Below are 24,552 nucleotides of genomic sequence, written 5' to 3'. Positions count from 1 at the left end.
GAATAACAGAAGTGTATGGGTCATCAAAAATTATTGACAGCACATGGATGGCGTCAGTGTCCGATTCCATGATTTTCTTTGTAATGGATAGAAGCTTTATAATTTGACTTTTTCATATGTGAAAATTAGAGTTGAGTGAGTACCTAACTATTCGTACTCGCTATAATGATAATGAATACTGTCTATTTCTCGCATATTCATTCCATATAGTGTGTGCAATGCAAGTCAATGGGGAAAACTCGCAATAAAACAAGTAACCCGAATGCCGTACTATTCGTGCGAGTAGCAAATAGTGAGGAATTTGGGTTACTCACTACATTGCGAGTTTTCCCCATTGATTTGCATTGCACACATTATTTGGAATGAATACGTATTAGACCGTACTCGTTAGGAGTATAGTGAGTACGAATAGTTAGGTACTCGCTCAACTCTACTGAAAATCACTGATGAAACACTGATGGTAAACACCGACACTGACCAAACACCGATGACCGCATTTTCTGGCTCTGTGGTTAGGGTCTCAATGTTCTGAAACATAAAATGTGCTGTAAGTCGTAAAGCCTTAAAGTCTCAAATTCAGTCTTCCATTACGGTATATATCACAAGACAATCATTTTAATTTGCTTTTATTTCATTTATTTTATTTTGAAGTACCATACAAAATGTCATTTTTCAGTACCAGTCTTGGAAACAAATACTGGGTTTACATTAGTACACATTTATAAACAGAAACATCGTTAAGAAAAAAAAAAAAAAAAAGAATCTCTGGTAACATATTCAACAGGTAGCGTTAAATCTTCCCAATGTTCACTGGATAAAACAGCTTATGGCGAAAAACATATGGAAAATTAAACGCACAACAATAAAGCCAGCTTATAGCAAAATTTTCAGCATTTGTGTCAAATGGCTTGTGTTATAAAGAAAAAAAGGCTACATGCTACAGAGCATCAGCTTACTCTAGGAACTAGTGGAAGTGATTTGCTCTACACTTCCCAGTAAAAGGGTACATATATGTAGAATTTTCACAGTATGCTTTTTTTTTCCTGCATAATCTACAGCAACAAAAGCTTAAATGTAATCTAGAAGTGAAATGGAATACATCTATATATATATAAAACATGGTTAGGTATAAAAATCTATAACACTTTCCAAATTCTCAATCTCGTCTGCATAGGGTATAGAGTATAAAAGAATTTCAATTCTCTGCCCTGAGAAACAATCATAGCAATGTCTCTGGATCAGGCACTAAACTAAAGAAAATGTGAAGCAAAACAATCTGTACACGCCTTGTGAGATGTACCTCCAAATCTACATCAGCTCTCGCAGTCCTCATTTTTAGGAAGAGAAATTGGCATACACTATTGGGAGAGACTACATCAGCGAAACACTGGAAATCCACAAATTAGCCCCATTATGTGTGGAATGACTGTTCTATATGAATCATGCTGAGCTAGTAGATGGTCACATTTTCAAAATTGTGGATCATCTACTCCTTGGTACTAAATGCTTCAAGTTTCAGGAGGAGTATGACAGCTTGTATACAAAGCAGCACATCTGATGAAGCAAAGCTGCAGTGCGAAACATAGGAGAAAGCAGCAGTTTGAGCCTCGGATGACACAAGAGGTCGGTTTAAGACTGATGCTTTTTACACAAAGCTTATTTCTTTGAAGCCAAGGAAAGGGTCTGATCAAATCTGAAAAGTCTTGCTCGGATTTCAAAGGATGAGATCCAGTCCTGTCCTTGGCCACAAAAAACAACTCATGACATTCTGGAGTACTGGTACGTGTGTGAGGACATAATGGTTCATTCTACACGATGTGTATGCTGATCAGTAATAGGGGCATACATTTAAAAGTTGATAATGGGAATAAATGACTTCTGTGTGGAAAATTGGTATAAATCAAGACAATCTAATAGTGCATTTACAAGAGCCGATAAGAAGCGTCATTGACTATAAAACAGTCAATCCAAACTTGTATAAAGCCCCTTTCATAAAATGAAATGTAAACTGCATGGAGGCAGAACAATTGATCTGATTATTTTCTCCCTATATAGCATGCATATTGTCTGCAGCACTTGGGAGGATATGCTGCAGACAATGGTTTACTATTGTATATCCAATCAGCTGGCAGCATGTTTACATGTACAGAGGAAGAGGAATGAGCATTCGGCTCCTGTGAAGGGAATCTATCACCAGGTTTTTGTTATCTCAGATGGGACAGCATGACTTACAGGAAGAAACCCTGATTCCAGTAAGATATATCACTTACTGGGCTTTCGGTAATTTTAATAAAATCAGTTTTCTTTGCAGCAGACCTACCAGTCCTCTGAATGCAGAGCTCTGTATAACTCCGCCCACATCACCAATTGGCAGCTTTCTGTATATACTGTGCATAAGAGGCAAGGTGCCAGTCAGTAGTGGAGGAGTGGTTGGACTACCTGGTAGAAGGTTTACTAGTAAACATGACAATCTCCTGAGAAAACTATATATTTTTTTAATCAAAACTACAGCAAGCAGCCCAATAAGTGACATCACTGGAATCGGGGTCTCTGTCTCTACATTATGCTGAACTCAGATTAGGTAGCAAAAACCTGGTGACACATACCCTTTAAATATATTCCTAAATAGGTTTTTCTTCTAATAAGGCTTAAATTGGTTACTACGCATAGGACAAACTGCAATAGGGCAGTAATACTGGTCCTACCCCTATCCCTCTTTGCACAGACCTCTTTACACAAAGAAGTGAAGGTGCAGTCATTTATCTTGGGTCTGAACCCAAGGTGTTACGTATTTCCTATTAGTTCATGGAATTGACATGTTTGTGTACAGTTCTTTTACTGTAGATTGTGGATCAATGAGAATTGCAAATAAACATTCAGTTTTGCTCCAAATGTTCCTTTATATGTAACTCAAGGACGTGAACATTGCTCCTGACTGCTTCAAGGGGCAGGTTTAGTCTAGTGCAATGACCCCTTGCAAACCTACAGATTCATTCTAAACTGCAGAAAAAGCATAGTTAGAAAAATAGGCACACATTCTAAAATAAAAAATGTGTTACAATAGCTTATTTAAAATGTTAGAAGCACTGAGGATAGGAATAAAGACTAGGGTACAGCTCAAAGGGCAGCATTATAGTAATAGAAAAAGCTTCCAATAGGTCATTCATAGAGCCGTCAATTAAATGCATACAGTAGGCTCCACTAGAAGTTTGCCACTAGTCGGAGTTGGAGAAAGCGGTGTGCTAAGGGCACAACTTGCCTTTTGCAACATCTGAATACTACTAAAAAATCCTGGTGTCTTCTATATTTAAACAAATACATCATCTCCACCTGAAATCCCCCAATAGCCAGGCCTAGGTATCTGTCAATAAACAAGGCCATACAGAATAGCGGGAGGCAGTATACTTGATGCTACAACAATGCTGTGAAGCGTGTACCAGACTAAAGTGCAACAGGATAACATGACAAACTGGCCATAGATTGTTTTTTCACTGGTAAGTCTGTAGAGACAACCAGTCCCCTGACCTCACCTGTCGGGAGAACCAGGATCAGATGGGTTAAATATCTTCCTGTCTGATTCCCTGTTTTAATTAAATGAACTGTGCCAGAAGATTTGGCAGATCCCCAGGCCATAAAAATAGCATACCCAACATGTCCACAAAGGTATCCGGGGAGCAAGTCTATGGTCAGCTTTACTGTGAGGTATACAAGCGCAAGAACATCAAGTTTTAGTGTTTTCCATTTGGTCATGATTGCTTAGGAATGGGCAATTGCATTTTCTTCGTTAGGTGAGCTTTAGATACAAAGAAAACCTATAGTCCAGCAGTTCCCAAACTTTCATGAAAGTCATTAAAATGCTGGTGTTTATGTTGTAAGAGGACTGTGCATCTATCCTTAGAAAGTGACAATCTCGATCCCAGAATATGTACAGCTGAGTCAAGTCTAGGGTAAGATGAAATAGAACAGCATACAGATTGTAGGGCAGCTTCAGCTTTACAGACTCATTTAATGGATTGTAAATCTCTGAATCGAGACCTGTGTTACAGGGAAACTACTCAAGTCTCCCATTGTAATTGATTTTCTAGACCAGTGGTCCCCAACGTTTCTGATCTTGAGAGCCACATTTAGATCTGAAAGAGGGCCGGGAGCCACCTTCAGCTCTGAGAGAGGGTCGCGAGCCACAACTAGTTCCTGCCCCTCACAGTAGCGACACCCACAGCCCCCATTAATAGTATGACTATAGCCAAAGCTTTTCTATAGATCGCACAACGAGGCAGTATACCAAGTTGCAGGGGTTCCTAACTTACCCCCTTTCCAATCTGCTCTTCTATGTGGGGTTACTCACAAAAGTCTTCATCTGGAGACCTGCTCTCCATAGCCGTTTGCTACACTTGGTGCTAATGCACCAAGCTGGAAGACAGCTGCAAGCCACACATCACGGACCCATGAGTCACATGTGGCTCCGCAGCCACAGGTTGGGGACTCCTGTTCTAGACCATTCGCCAAGCTTTCCTGGCTTAGTAAGCCCTGGCTCATACGAGCATCTGTAATGTTTTCCGCCTGTCCATTTTGCATATCCATATTTCACCCATATGTCAGTTTTCTACGTGTATGGCATTGGTTTTTTACATGATTCATTTAATAAATAATAAAGGTGAAATACAATTTTCTATCTTTATAATTAGAATGGATCCCTGAAAAAGGCACGACATACGGATGGTGACCAGTGTGTGATCTGTTTTTTACGCTCCCATTGACTTATAATGGTCTTGTCTGATCCAGAATACGAATCAAAAGTAGCACGTGTTGTGGTTTTCTACACAAAATTATCGGTCCACATGTGAAAACGCTCATGTGAATGACCACATTGACCAGCACTGATCTGTGTACTGTCTGTATGTTTAATACGCTAGTCTGTATGAACCCTTACAGAGTCAACAGACCATGGGTGACAACACTCCGTACATTGATGTTACATTACATTACATTACATTGGACTGTGTAGCTGCCAAAGTTTTTATTTAAGAAAGTGAGGTTAGTATAATATGAACACCTAAAGTGTATTTTTTTTTTCTAAATACAGTAAAACGTGTAAATAATTTCCAAAATCATCTTTCTACTTTAACCTGTTCGGGTGATGTTCCACAAAATTAAAAAAAACAAAACAAACAACCTGATATCAGTGTGGATGCTGGTCAAAGTACAGCCAGCCTCTTAGGGTATGTGCACACTGAGTCTTTTTGCTGAGTTTTTTATGTGGAAAATGACCAAAAACAACGTTTTCATGGACGATTTGTAGAGTTTCCTCTCTGTTTCTACTCCATTAACTCTTCAAAAAGCTCAGAGCACCTCAGTATAAACCAATATTGTTTGTACCATCTTTTCTAGTAGAGGACAGTAGAGATTCTAACTCATGTCTGTTTTATGGGGGCATGGTAACACTTACTTTAGTAGAAAAACAATCAGTTTTAGATGGAGTTCTCCATTAAGGTAAAGTAGGTCTAAGTAAGCAATATTTAGAACTTATTCGAGTATTGCTCCTTATACTTACCTTAAGAACCAGCAGTAATCATTTACCTTCTCTTATTGAGGCTATGTGGGTGATGTAGTAGGGTATAGTGCAATGTATTAATATGCATCAAAACCATATACAGAAAAAAAGCATTCATTTCTGTCGAAAACTTAAATGGTCATTTGAAAATAGGTTTAATTAAATGAGACAAGTCATAGCATGAGCTATTTACTCCCCTACCATCTGGTCTAAAAATCTCACAACCTAAGACTAGTAGGATTGCTGTGCCTCAGGAGAAACCTATGAAGGCGCAGAAACGTTACGTTTTGTGGCTCCTTCTCCATCAGAATCATTGTAAGGTCCCAGCAGTCACTTAAAGGGAATCTGTCGGCAGGTTTTTTCTCCCCCATCTGAGAGCAGCACAATGTGGCAGCAGAGACCCTGATTCCAGAGATGTGTCACTTACTGAGCTATTTGCTGTGATTTTCATAAAATAAATGTTTTCTCTGCTACAGATCTAGCAGTTATACAGAGCCCATGAATATGCTGGACTACCTGGCAGCTTGCCAAGTAGTCCCCTAATGATAATCTGCTACTGATTAAACAGTGATTTTATCAAAACTACACTAAGCAGCTCAGTATGTGACATCAATGCCCCTACCTAATGCTGCTCTAAGATGGGGGTAGCAAAAACCTGGTGACAGGGTCCCTTTAACAGAAAGGGATTATCTATTTTAGCGATACACAATTACTTTCCTGAATGGAAGAATCAGTGTAAACAGAGAACTCACAGGGCTAAAACTTTACAGCAGTGCAGCAGCAAATAGACTTTATCCAAAGCAATACTCGGCTATTTAAGAAATTCAGGAATGTAGGAATTTAAATGGGTGGTGGTCCATTACTTTTTTTTTTATTGATGGGCCCATCCTTGGGATAGGTCACGATACACTTGACGGAGTTATGCAACTTTGAAACTGAAGACATCCGTCCACCGCCGGCACCAGGAACAGCTGAAAAACGGTCATACCCCAAAGTGAGATATCCTAAAGATCAGCCATCAGTATAAAAGTAGTGGACAACCCCTTTAACGTTTCATTAACTCAATGAGGTCACAGATTCATATTTATACAAGAAAGTGAATAAAAAGGGAAAGAATATCAGCAGTGTAAACCAAAGCCTAATACTGTAATATTTGTATGGGCATATTACATTGGTATATTCAGGCCCTTTGTCAATGCTAATTTGTAATGCCAGGCGTCTTAAGACACATGACTATGCATACACTTTCAGATGTGTGTGTGTCATAGGCAAATACAAGGGATTTATTAGAATGTGAATGTCTGGATGATAAACTCTTAGAATCTCCGTATAAACCATAAACTCCACAAAACCAAAGAAGTCCTACTCTTTAATGTGACTGACTTGTACAACTACTACTACCTAATCTTAGAGCCGTCATATCATCCCCACCAAGAAAACCATGATGGAAACAATATTGGTGCGATATTGATCTATTCTTGGACAGACAAGTAATGAGTAGTGGCGAGCCAGCACCACATTTTGGTAAAAATATTCCATTTCAGCCCCTAAAATCTTCAAAGTAAAAGAGCAATGTTGCCTTCTTCATATATATATTTCACTGTCTTTATTTTCTACAGATACAGAACCCTGCGGATCACGATCTCACAATAATAATGTGATGTCAGCAGCATATGCATAGCTTCAGGAGTCACATTCTGGTGAGACCACTGAAATGATATTAGAAGGAATAGTTCTCGCTTACCCCAGAAGACTTGTAATAAAGTATGAGCCAAGAATCAGAACAGAGTGCAATCTTCAGAAACACCCTCTTACTTTGACTCTGCCCACTGGATGTATATCAGAGAAGACCACTCCCTATTTCGCCTACATTTGCAAACAATGCCTATGTGTAACGAATAATTCACACAGGCTGAAAAATGTTTTCTTTTGTTGTGTGTGTGTGTGTGTGTGTGTGTGTGTGTGTGTGTGTGTGTGTGTGTGTGTGTGTGTGTGTGTGTGTATGAATATGTAGTAAATAGCTTATAGTTTCTAGTTTTTTTAAGCACACAGCAAAGTACTACGAATTGGACATACTCTAGTTCTGCTGGTCTATGAGTAGTTCACATGCCCAGATGGGCCGTGCTTGTGACCCGATTCTGATAAGACTCCTCTACATTGCACATGACTACTACAAAATAAGATTAAGTAGCTGATAATTGAAGGTGGAGAGTCCTATGTGAAAGGCATCTTGCCTAGGTTCAATTCAAGAATAAAACCCCGCAGAATATGATTAAACACCTCTAAAAAAAGATCAGCGGCAGAGATCTAAGTGCAAGTTGTAACATTAATTAGACTTTCAATTACTACTGTATATGGTGGATGCGTTTACCAAAAGCATTAGATGACACGGTGCTACTGATATACCTGCAGCATATAAACACATCCAAGTCCACAATGGCAATGCTCAAAACAGCAATTTTTTCTAACGAAAGATGTGATGTTCTGAAAAGACTTAGCCTAAGCCAAAAAAAGTGATCTACAATGCCATTACTCCCCGTAGAGGTTATTCTAGTAGGAGTTGATCATCAACGTTAGAAGCTCCTATAAGCCAATCCAACTCAAAACTTTACTCCAAGGACATATTCCTATGTGGTATTCGATACCATTGGGAAAAGATTCACCGTGATGGTGGTGCCAGCACAGGGTACATCAGAGTGACATTCAGGGCATCATTGTGTTGCACTAGTGATGTGTGCTGGTAATGTAGTACTAGCTCTTTTAAAGAGGCATACAGGTAATAGGGTTCAGCAAAGCCATAGCCGGTGGCCGTCTTGTAGATAACACAGTGCTTGGTGTCACCATCGACCCTAAAAGGAGAGATGTCAAGTGTTAATTCACATAGCACAATATAGAACATTTATACCATTCCGATATCCTCATTATGGATAAAGGGAAACATAAGACCATAAATTTGTACTTACACAACTGAGCAAGCATAGCAACCTTTCTGCCTGCTCTCTCGAATCAGAAAAGTACCATCTGGCTTCCCAGTAAGCATTTCTTCAGCCTGTTCACGTTTCATCTTTCCCATGTACCAGGTTCTCTCTTCATGGTGAGGGAGATCTTCATCGTCATCCATTAAAGAGTACGGACTTAAAAGGGAAGAAAATAATGATGGATCATCATGCTAATCATCAGGTTTCCAGCCCTAATTGCAACACCACCCCAAGAAAAAAAAGTACAGGAGCATTGGCTACTTTGTAGATACGGTGCTGCCCAATATGACTTGACCCATCATTCCCACTCACTAATAAGCAAAAATAAAGATCTACGTAGCACTCTTCCTAAACGTTCTTTTGAAGAAGAGCGTTGTGTAGGTATTTATTTTTACAGACCAAGTATCCAATTGTATTAAAATGTATTTTTAATTAAATATACCTCACTATCTTGCAAGAGGTTAGTAGTCTTTCATATGCCTGTGAGATCTACATCAAAAGAAGGGAATTTTGTTTACTTACCGTAAATTCCTTTTCTTCTAGCTCCTATTGGGAGACCCAGACAATTGGGTGTATAGCTTCTGCCTCCGGAGGCCACACAAAGTATTACACTTTAAAAAGTGTAACCCCTCCCCTCTACCTATACACCCTCCCGTGCATCACGGGCTCCTCAGTTTTGGTGCAAAAGCAGGAAGGTGGAAACTTATAAATTGGTCTAAGGTAAATTCAATCCGAAGGATGTTCGGAGAACTGAACCATGAACCAAAAGAACAATTCAACATGCAACAACATGTGTACACAAAAGAACAACAGCCCGAAGGGAACAGGGGCGGGTGCTGGGTCTCCCAATAGGACCTAGAAGAAAAGGTAAAAAAAAAAAAGTAAAAATTCCCTTCTTTGTCGCTCCATTGGGAGACCCAGACAATTGGGACGTCCAAAAGCAGTCCCTGGGTGGGTAAAAGAATACCTCGATAAAAAGATCCGAAAACGACCCCCTCTTACAGGTGGGCAACCGCCGCCTGAAGGACTCGCCTACCTAGACTGGCGTCTGCCGAAGCATAGGTATGCACCTGATAGTGTTTCGTGAAAGTGTGCAGACTAGACCAGGTAGCTGCCTGACACACCTGCTGAGCCGTAGCCTGGTGCCGCAGTGCCCAGGACGCACCCACGGCTCTGGTAGAATGGGCTTTCAACCCTGAAGGAAGTGGAAGCCCAGAAGAACGGTAGGATTCAAGAATTGGTTCCTTGATCCATCGAGCCAAGGTTGACTTGGAAGCCTGCGAATCCTTACGCTGGCCAGCGACAAGGACAAAGAGGGCATCTGAACGGCGCAGGGGCGCCGTGCGAGACACGTAGAGTCGGAGTGCTCTCACTAAATCTAATGAGTGCAAATCCTTTTCACATTGGTGAACTGGATGAGGGTAAAATGAAGGTAAGGAGATATCCTGATTGAGATGAAAATGGGATACTACTTTAGGGAGAAATTCCGGGACCGGACGTAGAACCACCTTATCCTGGTGAAAAACCAGGAAGGGGGCTTTGCATGACAGCGCTGCCAGTTCCGACACTCTACGGAGCGACGTAACTGCCACTAGAAATGCCACCTTTTGCGAAAGACGTGATAAAGAGACCTCCCGCAGCGGCTCGAAAGGTGGTTTTTGAAGAGCCGTTAGCACCCTATTGAGGTCCCAGGGTTCCAGTGGACGCTTGTAAGGTGGGACTATGTGGCAAACTCCCTGCAGGAACGTGCGGACCTGCGGAAGCCTGGCTAGACTCTTTTGAAAAAATACGGAAAGCGCCGATACTTGTCCCTTGAGAGAGCCGAGAGACAAACCCTTGTCCATTCCGGATTGAAGGAATGAAAGAAAAGTGGGTAAGGCAAAGGGCCAGGGAGTAAAACCCTTGTCAGAGCACCAGGATAAGAAGATCCTCCAAGACCTGTGATAGATCTTGGCGGACGTTGGTTTCCTGGCCTGTCTCATAGTGGCAATGACATCTTGAGATAACCCTGAGGACGCTAGGAGCCAGGACTCAATGGCCACACAGTCAGGTTGAGGGCCGCAGAATTCAGATGGCAAAACGGCCCTTGAGACAGCAAGTCTGGGCGGTCTGGGAGTGCCCACGGTTGACCCACCGTGAGATGCCACAGATCCGGGTACCACGACCGCCTCGGCCAATCTGGAGCGACGAGAATGGCGCGACGACAGTCGGACCTGATTTTGCGCAGCACTCTGGGGAGCATCGCCAGAGGAGGAAACAGATAGGGAAGTCGAAACTGCGACCAATCCTGAACTAATGCGTCCGCCGCCAGAGCTCTGTGATCTTGAGACCGGGCCATGAATGCCGGGACTTTGTTGTTGTGCCGTGACGCCATGAGATCGACGTCCGGCGTTCCCCAGCGGCGACAGATCTCTCGAAACACGTCTGGGTGAAGAGACCATTCCCCCGCGTCCATGCCCTGTCGGCTGAGAAAATCTGCTTCCCAGTTTTCTACGCCCGGGATGTGAACTGCGGAGATGGTGGAGGCTGTGGCTACCACCCACTGCAGAATTCGCCGGACTTCCTGGAAGGCTTGACGACTGCGAGTGCCGCCTTGGTGGTTGATGTAAGCGACGGCCGTGGCGTTGTCCGACTGGATTCGGATCTGCCTGCCCTCCAGCCACCGATGAAAGGCCAATAGGGCTAGATACACTGCCCTTATCTCCAGAATATTGATCTGAAGGGATGACTATCGGAGTCCAGGTTCCCTGAGCCCTGTGGTGGAGAAAAACCGCCCCCCACCCTGACAGGCTCGCGTCCGTCGTGACCACAGCCCAGGTGGGGGGTAGGAAGGATTTCCCCTGCGACAGAGTTGGGAAGGAGCCACCACTGAAGTGACGTCTTGGTTGCAAGGGACAGAGAGACGTTCCTGTCGAGTGAAGTCGACCTCCTGTCCCATTTTCGGAGAATGTCCCACTGGAGTGGCCGCAGATGGAATTGCGCGAAGGGCACTGCCTCCATCGCTGCCACCATCTTCCCCAGGAAGTGCATGAGGCGCCTCAAGGGGTGTGACTGACCCCGAAGAAGAGATTGCACCCCTGCCTGCAGAGAAACCTGTTTGTCCCGCGGTAGCATGACTACCGCTGACTGAGTATGAAACTCCATCCCAAGGTACGTCAGTGATTGGGTCGGTGTCAACTTGGATTTTGGGAAGTTGATTATCCACCCGATCTGCTGGAGAGTCGCCAGAGCGACGGAAAGGCCGTTTTGACACGCCAACTGAGAGGGTGCCCTGACCAGAAGATCGTCTAAGTAGGGAATCACCGAGTGGCCCTGAGAGTGTAGGACCGCCACAACAGATGCCATGACCTTGGTGAACACCCGTGGGGCTGTCGCCAGGCCGAAAGGCAATGCCACGAACTGAAGGTGTTCGTCCCTGATGGCGAAGCGCAAAAAGCGTTGATGTTCGGGTGCGATCGGCACATGGAGATAAGCATCCTTGATGTCGATCGATGCTAGGAAGTCTCCTTGTGACATTGAAGCGATGACAGAGCGGAGAGATTCCATCCGAAACAGTCTGGTGCTCACATGTCTGTTGAGTAGTTTGAGGTCCAGAACGGGACGGAACGAGCCGTCCTTCTTTGGCACCACAAACAAGTTGGAGTAAAAGCCGCGACCATGTTCCTGGGGGGGGAACAGGGATCACAACTCCTTCTGTTTTCAGAGCGTTCACCGCCTGAAAAAGTGCATCGGCTCGCTCGGGGGGCGGGGATGTTCTGAAGAAACGAGTCGGAGGATGAGAGCTGAACTCTATCCTGTAACCGCGAGACAGAATGTCTCTCACCCATCGGTCTTGAACATGTGGCCACCAGGCGTCGCAATAGCGGGAGAGCCTGCCACCGACCGAGGATGCGGTTCGGGGATGCCGAGAGTCATGAGGAGGCCGCCTTGGAAGCAGTGCCTCCTGCGGCCTTTTGGGGGCGTGACTTAGCCCGCCACGCATAGGAGTTCCTCTGGTCTTTCTCCGGCCTGCTGGACGAAGAGGATTGGGGCTTGGCGGAGGGACGAAAGGACCGAAACCTCGATTGTATCTGTCGTTGCTGAGGTCTCTTTGGCTTGGACTGGGGCAAGGAGTCCTCCTTTCCCTTAGATTCCTTAATAATCTCATCCAATCGTTCGCCAAACAATCGGTCGCCAGCAAACGGCAAACCGGTTAAGAACCTCTTGGAAGCAGAGTCTGCCTTCCATTCGCGCAGCCACATGGCCCTGCGGACTGCCACAGAGTTAGCGGATGCCACCGCTGTACGGCTAGCAGAGTCTAAAACTGCGTTCATGGCGTAGGAAGAAAAAACTGACGCCTGGGAAGTCAAAGACGTAACCTGCGGAGCAGAATTACGTGTAACGGCATTAATCTCAGCCAGACAAGCTGAGATAGCTTGTAGTGCCCACACGGCTGCAAAGGCCGGGGCAAAAGACGCGCCCGTGGCTTCATAGATGGATTTCATCAGGAGCTCTATCTGCCTGTCAGTGGCATCCTTTAGCGATGATCCATCTGCAACCGATACTACAGATCTAGCCGCCAATCTAGAGACTGGGGGATCCACCTTGGGACATTGAGCCCAACCCTTTGACAACGTCAGAAGGGAAGGGGTAACGTGTGTCAGTAAGGCGCTTAGTAAAGCGCTTGTCCGGAACCGCTCTGGGCTTCTGGACAGCATCTCTGAAGTTAGAGTGATCGAAAAACGCACTACGTGTACGTTTGGGGAACCGAAACTGGTGTTTCTCCTGCTGAGAAGCCAACTCCTCTACAGGTGGAGGCGGGGGAGACAGATCTAACACCTGGTTGATGGACGAGATAAGATCATTCACTAATGCGTCCCCCTCAGGTGTATCAAGATTGAGGGCAACGTCAGTGTCAGAGCCCTGAGCTGCGACGTCCGCCTCGTACTCCAGAGAGTCCTCACGCTGGGAACCCGAGCAGCGTGAAGAAGTCGGGGAAGATTGCCAGCGTGCCCGCTTAGCCGGTCTGGGACTGTGGTCCGGGCCGGAGTCCTCCCCATGAGACCTAGGGCCCCCCCTGGGAACGTGCTGCGGCGCGGGCAGAGAGGGGCCTGGGGGTGAAGATCCAACAGGGCCCGGGGCCTGTGTAGGGACCGGTCTGGACTGCAAAGCTTCCAGCAGCTTGGCAGACCATTTGTCCATGGACTGAGCCATGGATTGTGAGAGTGACTCAGAGAGTTTTTCAGCAAAAACTGCAAACTCTGTCCCTGCCGCCTGGACAGGGGGAGCAACGGATTCTACCTGAGCCGAGGGGCCCACTAGTGACCGAGGCTCCGGTTGTGGAAGCAAAACAGGGGTTGAGCATTGCTCACAGTGAGGGTAGGTGGAACCCGCAGGTAACTTAGCCGCACAAGAGGTACAGGTCGCAAAATAACCCTGTGTCTTGGCCCCCTTGCTCCTTGTGGACGACATGCTGTTGTCTCCTAGGAGAGTGATCACTGAGGGTATATGGGAAGGGTATACAGCCCGACCGAACAGAAATATATAAATATATATAGTATCTATTCCGGCACCCTAAGGGGACCAGCACCGGGTGACCGGTGTGGCTTACCGACCGCTAAAAAGCGGAGTGTGTGTCCTCCAGATTCCCTGCCTTAGGTCTCCCAGCGTTGCAGAGCTCTTTCCAGGAAATCTTCCACAGGCAGAGTGCCAAAGAAATGGCTGCCGGAGCACTCAGGGGAGGAGAGAAGCCGTGGGCGGCGTTAGAAAAGTGCGGGAATCTGGAGTCCCCACAGTGATCAGTGAGGGGGGAAGGAACATACAGGATGCCCTGGCCCTCACAGCCGACGTCAGGTCGGCAGTCCCGCCCTTATCCCTGATAGACAGGCCCGGGGGCGGGAGTTTTGCTACTAGGCCGCAATTGAAGCCGGGGACTAAATTTAACACCGCGGCCGACAAACAGGCGCGGTCGGCGCGGAAGTCCGCCGGCCGTCACAAATAAGCAGCTGCTGCAGCGTCCGGGATGTAGGCGCTCCATGCACATCCCCCATGGGGGTACAGAGTACCTTAGTGATGCAGTGCCCGGTCCCTGAGGATCAACAAACTCCTGTCCGACAGATTCCCCCAGGGGCTGCGGAGGGAGCACGGTCCCAGTGACTGGATGACCGCTCAGGATCCCACTTCTCCCAGAGCCGCTAAGGGATGGTGAAGGAGACGGCATGAGGCTCCTGCCTTTGTACCCGCAATGGGTACCTCAACCTTAACAGCACCGCCGACATAGTGGGGTGAGAAGGGAACATGCCGGGGGCCCCGTGGGAGCCCACTTTTCTTCCAACCGATATAACTAAAATGAGAAGCTGAGTGGATGTGTGCCTCCTTCCACACAAAGCATAAAACTGAGGAGCCCGTGATGCACGGGAGGGTGTATAGGCAGAGGGGAGGGGTTACACTTTTTAAAGTGTAATACTTTGTGTGGCCTCCGGAGGCAGAAGCTATACACCCAATTGTCTGGGTCTCCCAATGGAGCGACAAAGAAAACTTTCTTTACTTTTTTATGATGTAATTCTATAGTAGGTGCTTAGGTACAAGTAAGCTTAATATATGTGAAAAAAGACATATGAGGAGGTATTGATAAATAGTTGGCCTTCAACATTTCTAGAAGACGAATTTACGTCTCCTTGCTATGAAAACAAGTATTAATTTTGACACGTGCTAAGTTTGAGTAGAAAAGGTTATGTCATTTTAAAATTGCAGTTAATAAAAGTGAACTTTGTCAGGGGAAGATTGGAAGTTCAGCAAAAACTTTCCAAAGGCGTCTTGTTTTTGCTGGATGATGCCTTGCACACAAGTCTCCAATTGACCTGCAATAACTTTGATCATGTCTATTGTCCACCTTGCCCTCCTGATTCGGTCCCATCCGATTATAATCTCTTTCAGAAATTCAAGCATTGCAAGGTCGAACATTTACGACAAACGAGATGGCAATTGATGCTGTGGAATTGAGTTTTGCAGAACAGGATGACATTTTTTTCCCCTAAAGAATTCATTTTGACCGATGCATTACATGTATAGAGTTGAAAGGTGAAGATGTTGAATAATATAGTATTACTTCAAATATATGTAGACTTTTGTAGACTAAACCAACTATATAAATCAATACCCTCTTGTACATCCATCTAAATATAATTTAATGGTTTTATGTAGCTCAATTGCACATTTTTCAAGTGACATTACACTAGAGACACTAGATCGGTATTCACTAAGGAATATACGCGTCATGAAAGTAACACTTACTCTTCAGGCTCATTCCTCATGTCCAGCCACTCGCTGATATCTTTCTGTCGAGCACCTTTCCCAACCAGCCAACTAAAACAGAAAATTAGATAATCAGTCAGAAATTGCCAAAGTAAAAGTTTACATCAAAGCAGCAAATTGATGAAAATTTGTATTTATACAGAAAAGAGAAATGAAAACACAAAAAAATCGGAACAAAAAAAGTGAAAGGAAACAAGCTGCAAAACAAATGACACCAAATTATACAATATTATACTAAGGCTTTGGGTTACATTTAACAAGTAGGCATTTTTCTAAGACGAAACCCAAATTTTAGCTCTTAAGACAAATATTCCACTTTTTCCTTCACACCTCTTGGGATTCATTGCCCCCAACTGGCCACTGAAGAGAGAATTTGGCTTCAATCACATGTATAAATAGGGCAATGAATATAAAACGCGAACAACAAGCAAATGTTGGGGAATACAATACTGTTGCCCTTCTCCCAAGACTCTACAAAAAAAAAAAAAAAACCCCAAAAAAACAACATGCACCCCTCAGCAGAGCTGCCTGTGTACATCAATAGGTTCAGGGGAATAACCAATGCCAGGCCCTGTTGGAGGCAGTATATCTTTTGTGGGAATAATGGACAGAAAATTATGATATCCAACATTTCCAATTCTGCCTTCAGTCATTAGAGGGTAAATTGTAATGCACCCATATATATTAACCCCTTCAGCCCCCGGGCACTTTCCGTTTTTGCGTTTTTGTTTTTTGCTCCTTTTCTTCCAAGAGCCGTAACTTTTTTATTATTCCGTCAATCTTGCCATATGAGGGCTTGTTTTTTGCGGGACGAGTTGTACTTTTAAATGAAACCATAGGTTTTACCATATATTGTACTGGAAAACAGCAAAAAAATTCCAAGTGTGGAAAAACTGCAAAAAAGTGTGATCGCACAATAGTTTTTGGGATGTTTTATTCACCGTGTTCACTATATGATAAAACTGATGTATCTATGTGATGCCTCAGGTCGGTGCGAGTTTGTAGACACCAAACATGTATAGGTTTACTTGTATCTAAGGGGTTAAAAAAAATTCACAAGCTTGTCCAATAAAAGTGGCGCACGTTTTGCGCCATTTTCCGAAACACGTAGCGTTCTTATTTTTTGGGATCTATGGCTCAGTGATGGCTTATTTTTTGCGTCTCGAGCTGACGTTTCTAATGGTACCATTTTTGCGCAGATGCTACGTTTTGATCGCCTGTTATTGCATTTTGCGTAAAACTTGCGGCGACCAAAAAACGTAATTTTGGCGTTTGGTAAACGGCGTAGTGGCAAAAAAATTCCAATCAGATTAATTGATTTTATATTTTGATAGATCGGGCATTTCTGAACGCGGCGATACCAAATATGTGTATATTTATTTATTTTTTAACCCTTTAATTTTCAATGGGGGGGAAAGGGGGGTGATTTGAACTTAGTTTTTTTTTTTTTTATTTTACTAGTCCCCCTAGGGGGCTATAGCGATGAGCAATCCGATCGCTATTGTCTATCTGCTGATCACAGCAATACAGCTGTAAATAGCAGATTCACTCACTTTGTTTTTCCCTCTGCTCTCGGCCGAGGGAAAACGAAAGTGAAAGATCATAGCAGCAGGCGTCATCACATGACCCTGTGCTACGATGGCAACCACCGATAGTCACGTGATAACACACGTGACTTCCGGTGGGGGCGGCGGTAAGTAAGAAACATGGCCGCGCGCATTTAAATCTTGCTGCCAGACTTTGGCAGCAAGATTTAAGGGGTTAATGGCCGCGGGTGGAAGCGATTCCACCCGTGGCTAGCAGGCACACATGTCAGCTGTTGAAAACAGCTGTGTGCCGATCCACGCCGCCTGCCCGCGGCAGGGGGCGGGGCTTAACGGGACACGATCCTGGACGGATAGATCCGTCCAAGGTCGTGAAGGGGTTAAACTAACTCCCTTTAGTCTCATTTGGTAGAATAGGTACAGATACCTTTCCATAAAGACTAGTTCAGAAATCAGACACTCTTGTGTTTCAATTTATTAATTCTATTTAAAGGGCTACATGTAGCCAAACTGAAAAATAATAACAGCATTATAGAAAAAATCTGTATGGATCAGGTTAATTAATGAAGCGAGCCAGAAGAACTGCTGAGCCAAGTCACTTACACAAGATACTGATCTCTAAGTTTCCGAAGCTGCATCAGGTCCGGCTTCAAGCTATTCATTTTCTTGTCGATCTCTCGGTTTTCATTGGCCTGCTTCCTTAGGTCCAACTCCAGTTTCTTTTTGCTGTCATGGATTTCGGTTACCCGTGATTTTAATTTTTCAGAATTTATCATGACTCTGTTCAAAATTGGATAAGAATAGCACAATGAGACAAGGGCAAGATATCGTATATACACATAAAACCAATTAAATTATCCCATAACAGGTCCAATACTTCCGATAATATACTGGTAATGTAGATGAATACTTTCACTAAAAAACATAGGTCTCCTCATCTTCTATCACCTATATGCCAAATGTGTAGGTGTTAGCACGTGTCTCTCACAAGTAAGATGTGTTTTAAAAACTAGAAGTTCATTATTTATAGCAATTAAAAGGCAAGAATGCATGAATAACACTTAAAGATCACAATCATACAGAAGCCAGAATATTTGGAGGCATCTTCTTCAGATTTGACTGCAATCATAGTGTTGTGACCCATTCAAAATGGCAGAAATAACAAAAATTTCAGGGGGGCCTGTTGTACATGAGACATGACATAGTAGCTGCCCTGACTCATGTTCACAGAGCCAAAAACAGCAGGAATGAATCTAGTTAGAACAAAGAGACCTTTCCCATCAAACATTTGTGAAGTGTTTGCTAACGGAATCCAATTCTCACCATTATAGCTTCATTTATTTGCACTTTGATTGTATGGATCTCTCTAATAATTAGATTTAACAGCTCCATCAAAATGAGAGGCAGTGTTTTTGCAGTAAGCAACACTTAAGGTACCGTCACACATAACGAGATCGCTAGCGAGATCGCAGCTGAGTCACGGTTTCCGTGACACAGTAGCGATCCCGTTAGCGATCTCGTTATGTGTGACACCTACCAGCGATCAGGCCCCTGCTGTGAGATCTCTAGTCATTGCTGAATGGTCCAGGCCATTTTCTTCAAAGGCGATGTCCTGCTGGGCAGGACACATCGCTGTGTCTGACACTGTGTGACAGGGTCCCAGTGACTGCCGAGATCGTTATACAGGTCGCTACTGCGACCTGTATCGTTCCTGCATCGTTGGTAAGGTCTGACTGTGTGACCTCTCACCAGCGACCTCCCAGCGACTTACCAGCGATCCCTATCAGGTCGCATCGTTTTCAGGATCGCTGGTAAGTCGTTGTGTGTGACTGGACCTTTAGGAATCCACACCGCAGCACATTAAGGCTCTGATTGACCTCAGATAGTATGGTGCCAATAGACTTTGATGAGCCCCTAATCATAATGGGGCATCAAGACCTTTTTTACACTGAATTAGAGAGGAAATAAACATTATAGATGCTGTATATGGAGGTATTTAACCCAGAAGCATTGTTTCTAAGTAGATGAATGGGGTAGTAAGTGCAGCATACAATGGGACACAGAGCAATTCTACAACGTAGAAACCCATTTGGAAAGCACATAACAGACCAATAATGCGCGTGCTCAGTGGTTAGCACTGCAGTCTTGCAGCTCTCGTCCCGAATCCCACCAAGGACAACATCTGCAAATAGTTTGTATGTTCTCCCTGTGTTTGCATGAGTTTCCTCCGCTTTCCTCCCACACTAAAAAGACATACTGATAGGGGATTTAGATTGTGAGCCCTAATAGGGACAGTGTTCCTGATGTATGTAAAGCGCTGTGTAATATGTTAGCGCTATATAAAAATAAAGATTTATTTATAAAAAAAATATAAATACTGCAGTGTGCATGAACCCTCGCCATTAAAAAGTGGAATTAAAAGGAGTTATCCACTGGACAATGGTTTCTTAAATGCTGCAGTCACCAATTAAAATAGATACACCTCTTACCTCCCACACTAGTGTTCCAGCAATGTCAGCGATGGGGTCCAGTGGTCGAGTGACATTGTTATAAGCGCTGCATCCAGTCAATAGCTACTAACAAGCTGCTTCATTCATCCTTCTCTAAGCAAAACTAGGGTGTCTGGGGAATGTTTGAGGGCTGCAGCGCTCATGTGTCACATCATCACGCAAGCACCAGGAGACCCAATGCCGACAACACTGGAATGATGCCAATGAGGGAAGGGAGTATCATTTTATTAATTTTACTTGAGGTACTACAGCATTTAAGAAGGAGTTATACAAGTAGTGAATGACCCTGTAAAAGGACCACTCCAGTGAAAAATTCTCCATGGTGGTCTTACCCTAGACTGTTAGTATGATCATTTTACATGTCAACTCATTTTAAGTCCGGAAATGGAAATTTATTTTATGTCATTTTCACAATATGGGCACAGCCAATTAAGAAAATTCTTCTGTCACTGTTAAACACACAATTGTTTTAAAATCTAAAGTCATATCACCCAATTAGTCAGATTGGTATATGGCTCAATACACGTCTGTTATAGTCAGTTACACTGTAAAATCCAAATTTGTAATGGAGCGTTCACACATGCCAGGTTTGTCACATATTTATGCTCTAAATCTGTTTCTTACATCTGAATAAGGTTGTGTCTTTAGCATTTGTGCAGATTTTCTGAAGACCCCAATCAGATGGCTATTTATATCTCAATATATATCTCAACTGCCTTTGGACTGCCTATAAAGGATAAAAACCCGTATGTTCTGCATTCAACTCTGTAGTGACATTCTAAATGTCAGTTTATTACTGTACATACAGTACAGACCAAAAGTTTGGACACACCTTCTCAAAAAGTTTTCTTTATTTTCATGACTCTAAAAACTGTAGATTCACATTGAAGACATCAAAACTATGAATGAAAATATGTGGAATGAAATACTTAAAGTCTGAAACAACTGATAATATGTCTTATATTCTAGGTTCTTCAAAGTAGCCACCTTTTGTTTTGATTACTGCTTTGCACACTCTTGGCATTCTCTGGATAAGCTTTAAGAGGTAGTCACAGGAAATGGTTTCCAACAGTCTTAAAGGAGTTCCCAGAGATGCTTAGCACTTGTTGGCCCTTTTGCCTTCACTCTGCGGTCCAGCTCACCCCAAACCATCTTGATTGGGTTCAGATCTGGTGACTATGGAGGCCAGGTCATCTGGCATAGCATCCCATCACTCTCCTTCTTAGGCAAATAGCCCTTACACAGCCTCGAGGTGTGTTTGGGGTCATTGTCCTGTTGAAAAATAAATGATGGTCCAACTAAACGCAAACCGGATGGAAAAGCACGCCGCTGCAAGATGCTGTGGTAGCCATGCTGGTTTAGTATGCCTTCAATTTTGAATAAATCCCCAACAGTGTCACCAGAAAAGCACCATCACACCTCCTTCTTCATGGTGGGAACCAGGCATGTACAGTCCATCTGTTCACCTTTTCTACAAAGACACGGTGGTTGGATCCAAAGATCTCAAATTTGGACTCGTCAGACCAAAGCACAGATTTCCACTGGTTTAATGTCCATTCCTTGTGTTCTTTAGCCCAAACAAGTCTCTTCTGCTTGTTGCCTGTCCTTAGGAGTGGTTTCCTAGCAGCTATTTTACCATGAAGGCCTGCTGCACAAAGTCTCCTCTTAATAGTTGTTCTAGAGATGAGAAGGTGTGTCCAAACTTTTGGTCTGTACTGTACATCGCTAACCAAGAGCTAACAGCGCTTCCTTCTCTGGACCAAGTGGTTATGGGATCGCCGGGGGCAGGGAGGGCGCAAGAGCTGACGGGTGCAGGGAGGGCGCAAGAGCTGACGGGTGCAGGGAGGGCGCAAGAGCTGACGGGTGCAGGGAGGGCGCAAGAGCTGATGGCCTGGGTAAATGGCCCAGTTTTGAACAGTTTAAGCTCTGTAATGCTATGTTCAAATGTTGCGTTTTTGCTGTTTTTCTGCAATATTTTTTTTTTATGAGTTTTATGCAAATTAAAAGCTTTTTAGAGTACCAGCAAAAGCTAGGAGATTCCAGAGACCTCATGTACACGATTGCTTTCTCCCCTCCTCCCCAACAAATGGAAAACTGCTGAGGTTTTTAAAGAAACAGCATGTTAATTATTTTAGTGTTTTTGCAGCTTTTTTCCACCATTGAAAGCAAATGAGAAAGTGCAAAAACACTACCGCTGTGATTTTGATTAACTTTTGCTGCTTTTGTGGTGAATGAAACTAAATTTAAACATGTGCCATAGACAAATGACACAACAAAACAAAAAAACCTCAGCAACATATATGTTTTTTGAAAACAGCTTTTTAGTGCCAAGAGAGCAGTGAGAACATAGCCTAAAACAGCCTAAAGCAGTCAAAATCAAAGGGGTTTTTTTTCCAAGTGGAAACTCTGGGGATTTTTTTGTAGCAGACTTTTTCCCAGAAGCGGTTTTGAACCATTTTTTTTTGCAGCCATTTGATTGGTCAGTGCCTATTTTGGGGCGAATTTCAGCAGCAGTTTCTTCACAGAAGTTATAAACACTCTCCTTTCATTTTTTTTTATCAGGCATTTTTTTTTACAAAAGCTCAAAAAACCCCTCACAAAACACTGAACATATGAACAACAAAGTGATTTTAAAATATAAATGATTAATGAAATAATAATGATAACCTAGAATGGAGCAATGAGTCCCAAAAGCACTTGCACAAAGAGGAACTAAGAGTGCAGGACAAAAAAAAAAAAAAAAGGCTTAGGCCGGGGCCACACGGGGGATTACAGCGATCCCTTCGCATGACACTGGGCGCACGCTGGCAGCACAGCAGAGCAGAGTGTCATGTGAGTGTCCCTGCGACTGAGGTTCCATCATGCGATCGGACCTCAGCTGCGGCGGGCGGGTCTGAGGAGGGGAGGGATTTATCTCCCTCTCTCCTCCATATATGGATATTGCCATTCTCGCCCTGCACTTGCGGGACACCAGTGTACCGCGAGTGCAGTGCGATTTTTCTCTTGCCCCATAGACTTGAATGGGTGCAAGAGAGACAAGGAATGCATTACAGTCTCAGCATGCTGCTATTGTTTTCTCGGTCCGATTGGGGCCGAGAGAATAATCCCTCATGGGTGCTGACACATAGGCTAATATTGGTTTGAGTGGAATGCGATTTTTTATCACACGCCACTCGCACCGATTTTCATGCAGTGTGGCTTAGGCCTTATTGTGTATGATTCACGTTTTGTAATAAGGAATATCGGTATATAGTCTAACTCAATAGACACATTAGCATGTGTTGGTAGGTGAACCAACAGGAAAAAACTCTCTAAAAGTAATCAGAAGAGTGGTCCTAATGAGTAATATGAAATAGTCAATAAGTGATTGAATATGCATAATAAGAGCACAATGGCATGCCAATGCAAAAGGAGTGATACAATAAAAATCAGAAAAAAAAAAATCCGGTAGTGGTATATACAACCACAGCACAAATATGGAGGCTCACCAACCAAATACACCAGACATGCATTTCACAAATGCTTGGTCACTAAACACACAACGCACATTTGTGTATTTGGTGGGTGAGCCTCCATACTATATCTCAGATCACTCAGTTTTTCTTGGTACGCCATTGTGTTATGCCTATTCACTCACTCTTTGACTATATTTCATATTACTCATCAGGACCGCTCATTCTTAGGGGTGTTTTCTTCCCTCTTGGTTCAACCACCAACACATGCTAATTTGTCTATGGTGTTAGAAAATATTAGTTATTGTTTTTGTCATAAAAGTTACTTAATCCTTCAAAAGAATCTTATCAGTTTCTGCTTATAGCAATTTTGTAAGAAGACCTGCTCATTGTTTCAAACTGCTGTTCACGATTTAGTTACTTATGGTGGCTGCGTAAAATTCCAAACTTGCCAAAACTTCCCCAAAAACTATGTGAGGATGTACTCTGCAATTTGGTAACTGGAAAGCAGCAGAATTGTTGATTAAGATATACATGAAAAAAATTGCTGACCTTTCTATCTCCTGGTTGTTGCCCTCCCTGCGACACTTCTCAATATAGTCCTTTGTAATTGCTTCTTGGGTCTGACACTGCTCCTCAAAGATTTTGATGGTTTCTTTAAATGCCTCAATAGCGGTCCGCTTCATTTGCAATTCCTGTCAAAAGCAGAAGGTTGGGTGAGATTTATAAAACTTATGAAAGGCAGAATAACTAGCTAAATACTGTGATGGGATTACCTGAGTTGTCCTGGTATATTCTTCATAGAGAGAATCAAACTCCCGGCTTTTATCTCTGTATTGTTGGCTGTAAATTTTAAGCTGTTCCCCTACGGCCTCCACACTGTCTTCCTTCACTATCTGGTCCTAAATGGCCACAAAAGAAAAAAAAAATAAATAAATAGTTAGATGCATATTTTTTTTAATCTGGCTATCAGTGAAAGCCACAATATATAATCCTTACCTGCTGGTATTTAGACATGGGGTACAGAAGTTTGGTGTCCAGTTTAGCATTGTACTGAGCTAGAGACTCGTGTCGATAATGTGCAATTAGCGCCACCACAGACGTAAAAGTCAGAGGTTCCGAAAAACCAAACATGTTATCCCGGTGAAATATTTTGATGAGTTTATTATTTCCACCCTTCCTAAAATATAAAAATCAACAATCGTTAGCACTGAAAGTAGCAGA

At 43.5% G+C, this 24,552-nt stretch overlaps 1 protein-coding gene across 1 annotated transcript in view; it reads right to left on the bottom strand.

The window, feature by feature from the left end:
* Positions 1 to 629: 629 nt before the first annotated feature.
* Positions 630 to 24,552, bottom strand: part of PIK3R2 (phosphoinositide-3-kinase regulatory subunit 2) — a 94,120-nt gene continuing 70,197 nt past the window's right edge. The window contains exons 10-16 of the mRNA XM_075352492.1: positions 24,328 to 24,508; positions 24,105 to 24,230; positions 23,881 to 24,023; positions 17,970 to 18,146; positions 15,802 to 15,873; positions 8,515 to 8,685; positions 630 to 8,400 (exon numbers count right to left, since the gene is read on the bottom strand). Coding sequence (XP_075208607.1) covers positions 8,211 to 8,400; positions 8,515 to 8,685; positions 15,802 to 15,873; positions 17,970 to 18,146; positions 23,881 to 24,023; positions 24,105 to 24,230; positions 24,328 to 24,508 — 1,060 coding nt within the window. The 3' untranslated portion in view covers positions 630 to 8,210. The remainder of the gene's footprint in view (positions 8,401 to 8,514; positions 8,686 to 15,801; positions 15,874 to 17,969; positions 18,147 to 23,880; positions 24,024 to 24,104; positions 24,231 to 24,327; positions 24,509 to 24,552) is intronic.

This window comes from Anomaloglossus baeobatrachus, chromosome 1 (assembly GCF_048569485.1).
Source record: "Anomaloglossus baeobatrachus isolate aAnoBae1 chromosome 1, aAnoBae1.hap1, whole genome shotgun sequence".
Lineage (NCBI taxonomy): Eukaryota > Metazoa > Chordata > Amphibia > Anura > Aromobatidae > Anomaloglossus > Anomaloglossus baeobatrachus.
Note: the sequence above shows the minus strand (reverse complement) of the source record. Positions and strands in the feature narration are given on the sequence as shown.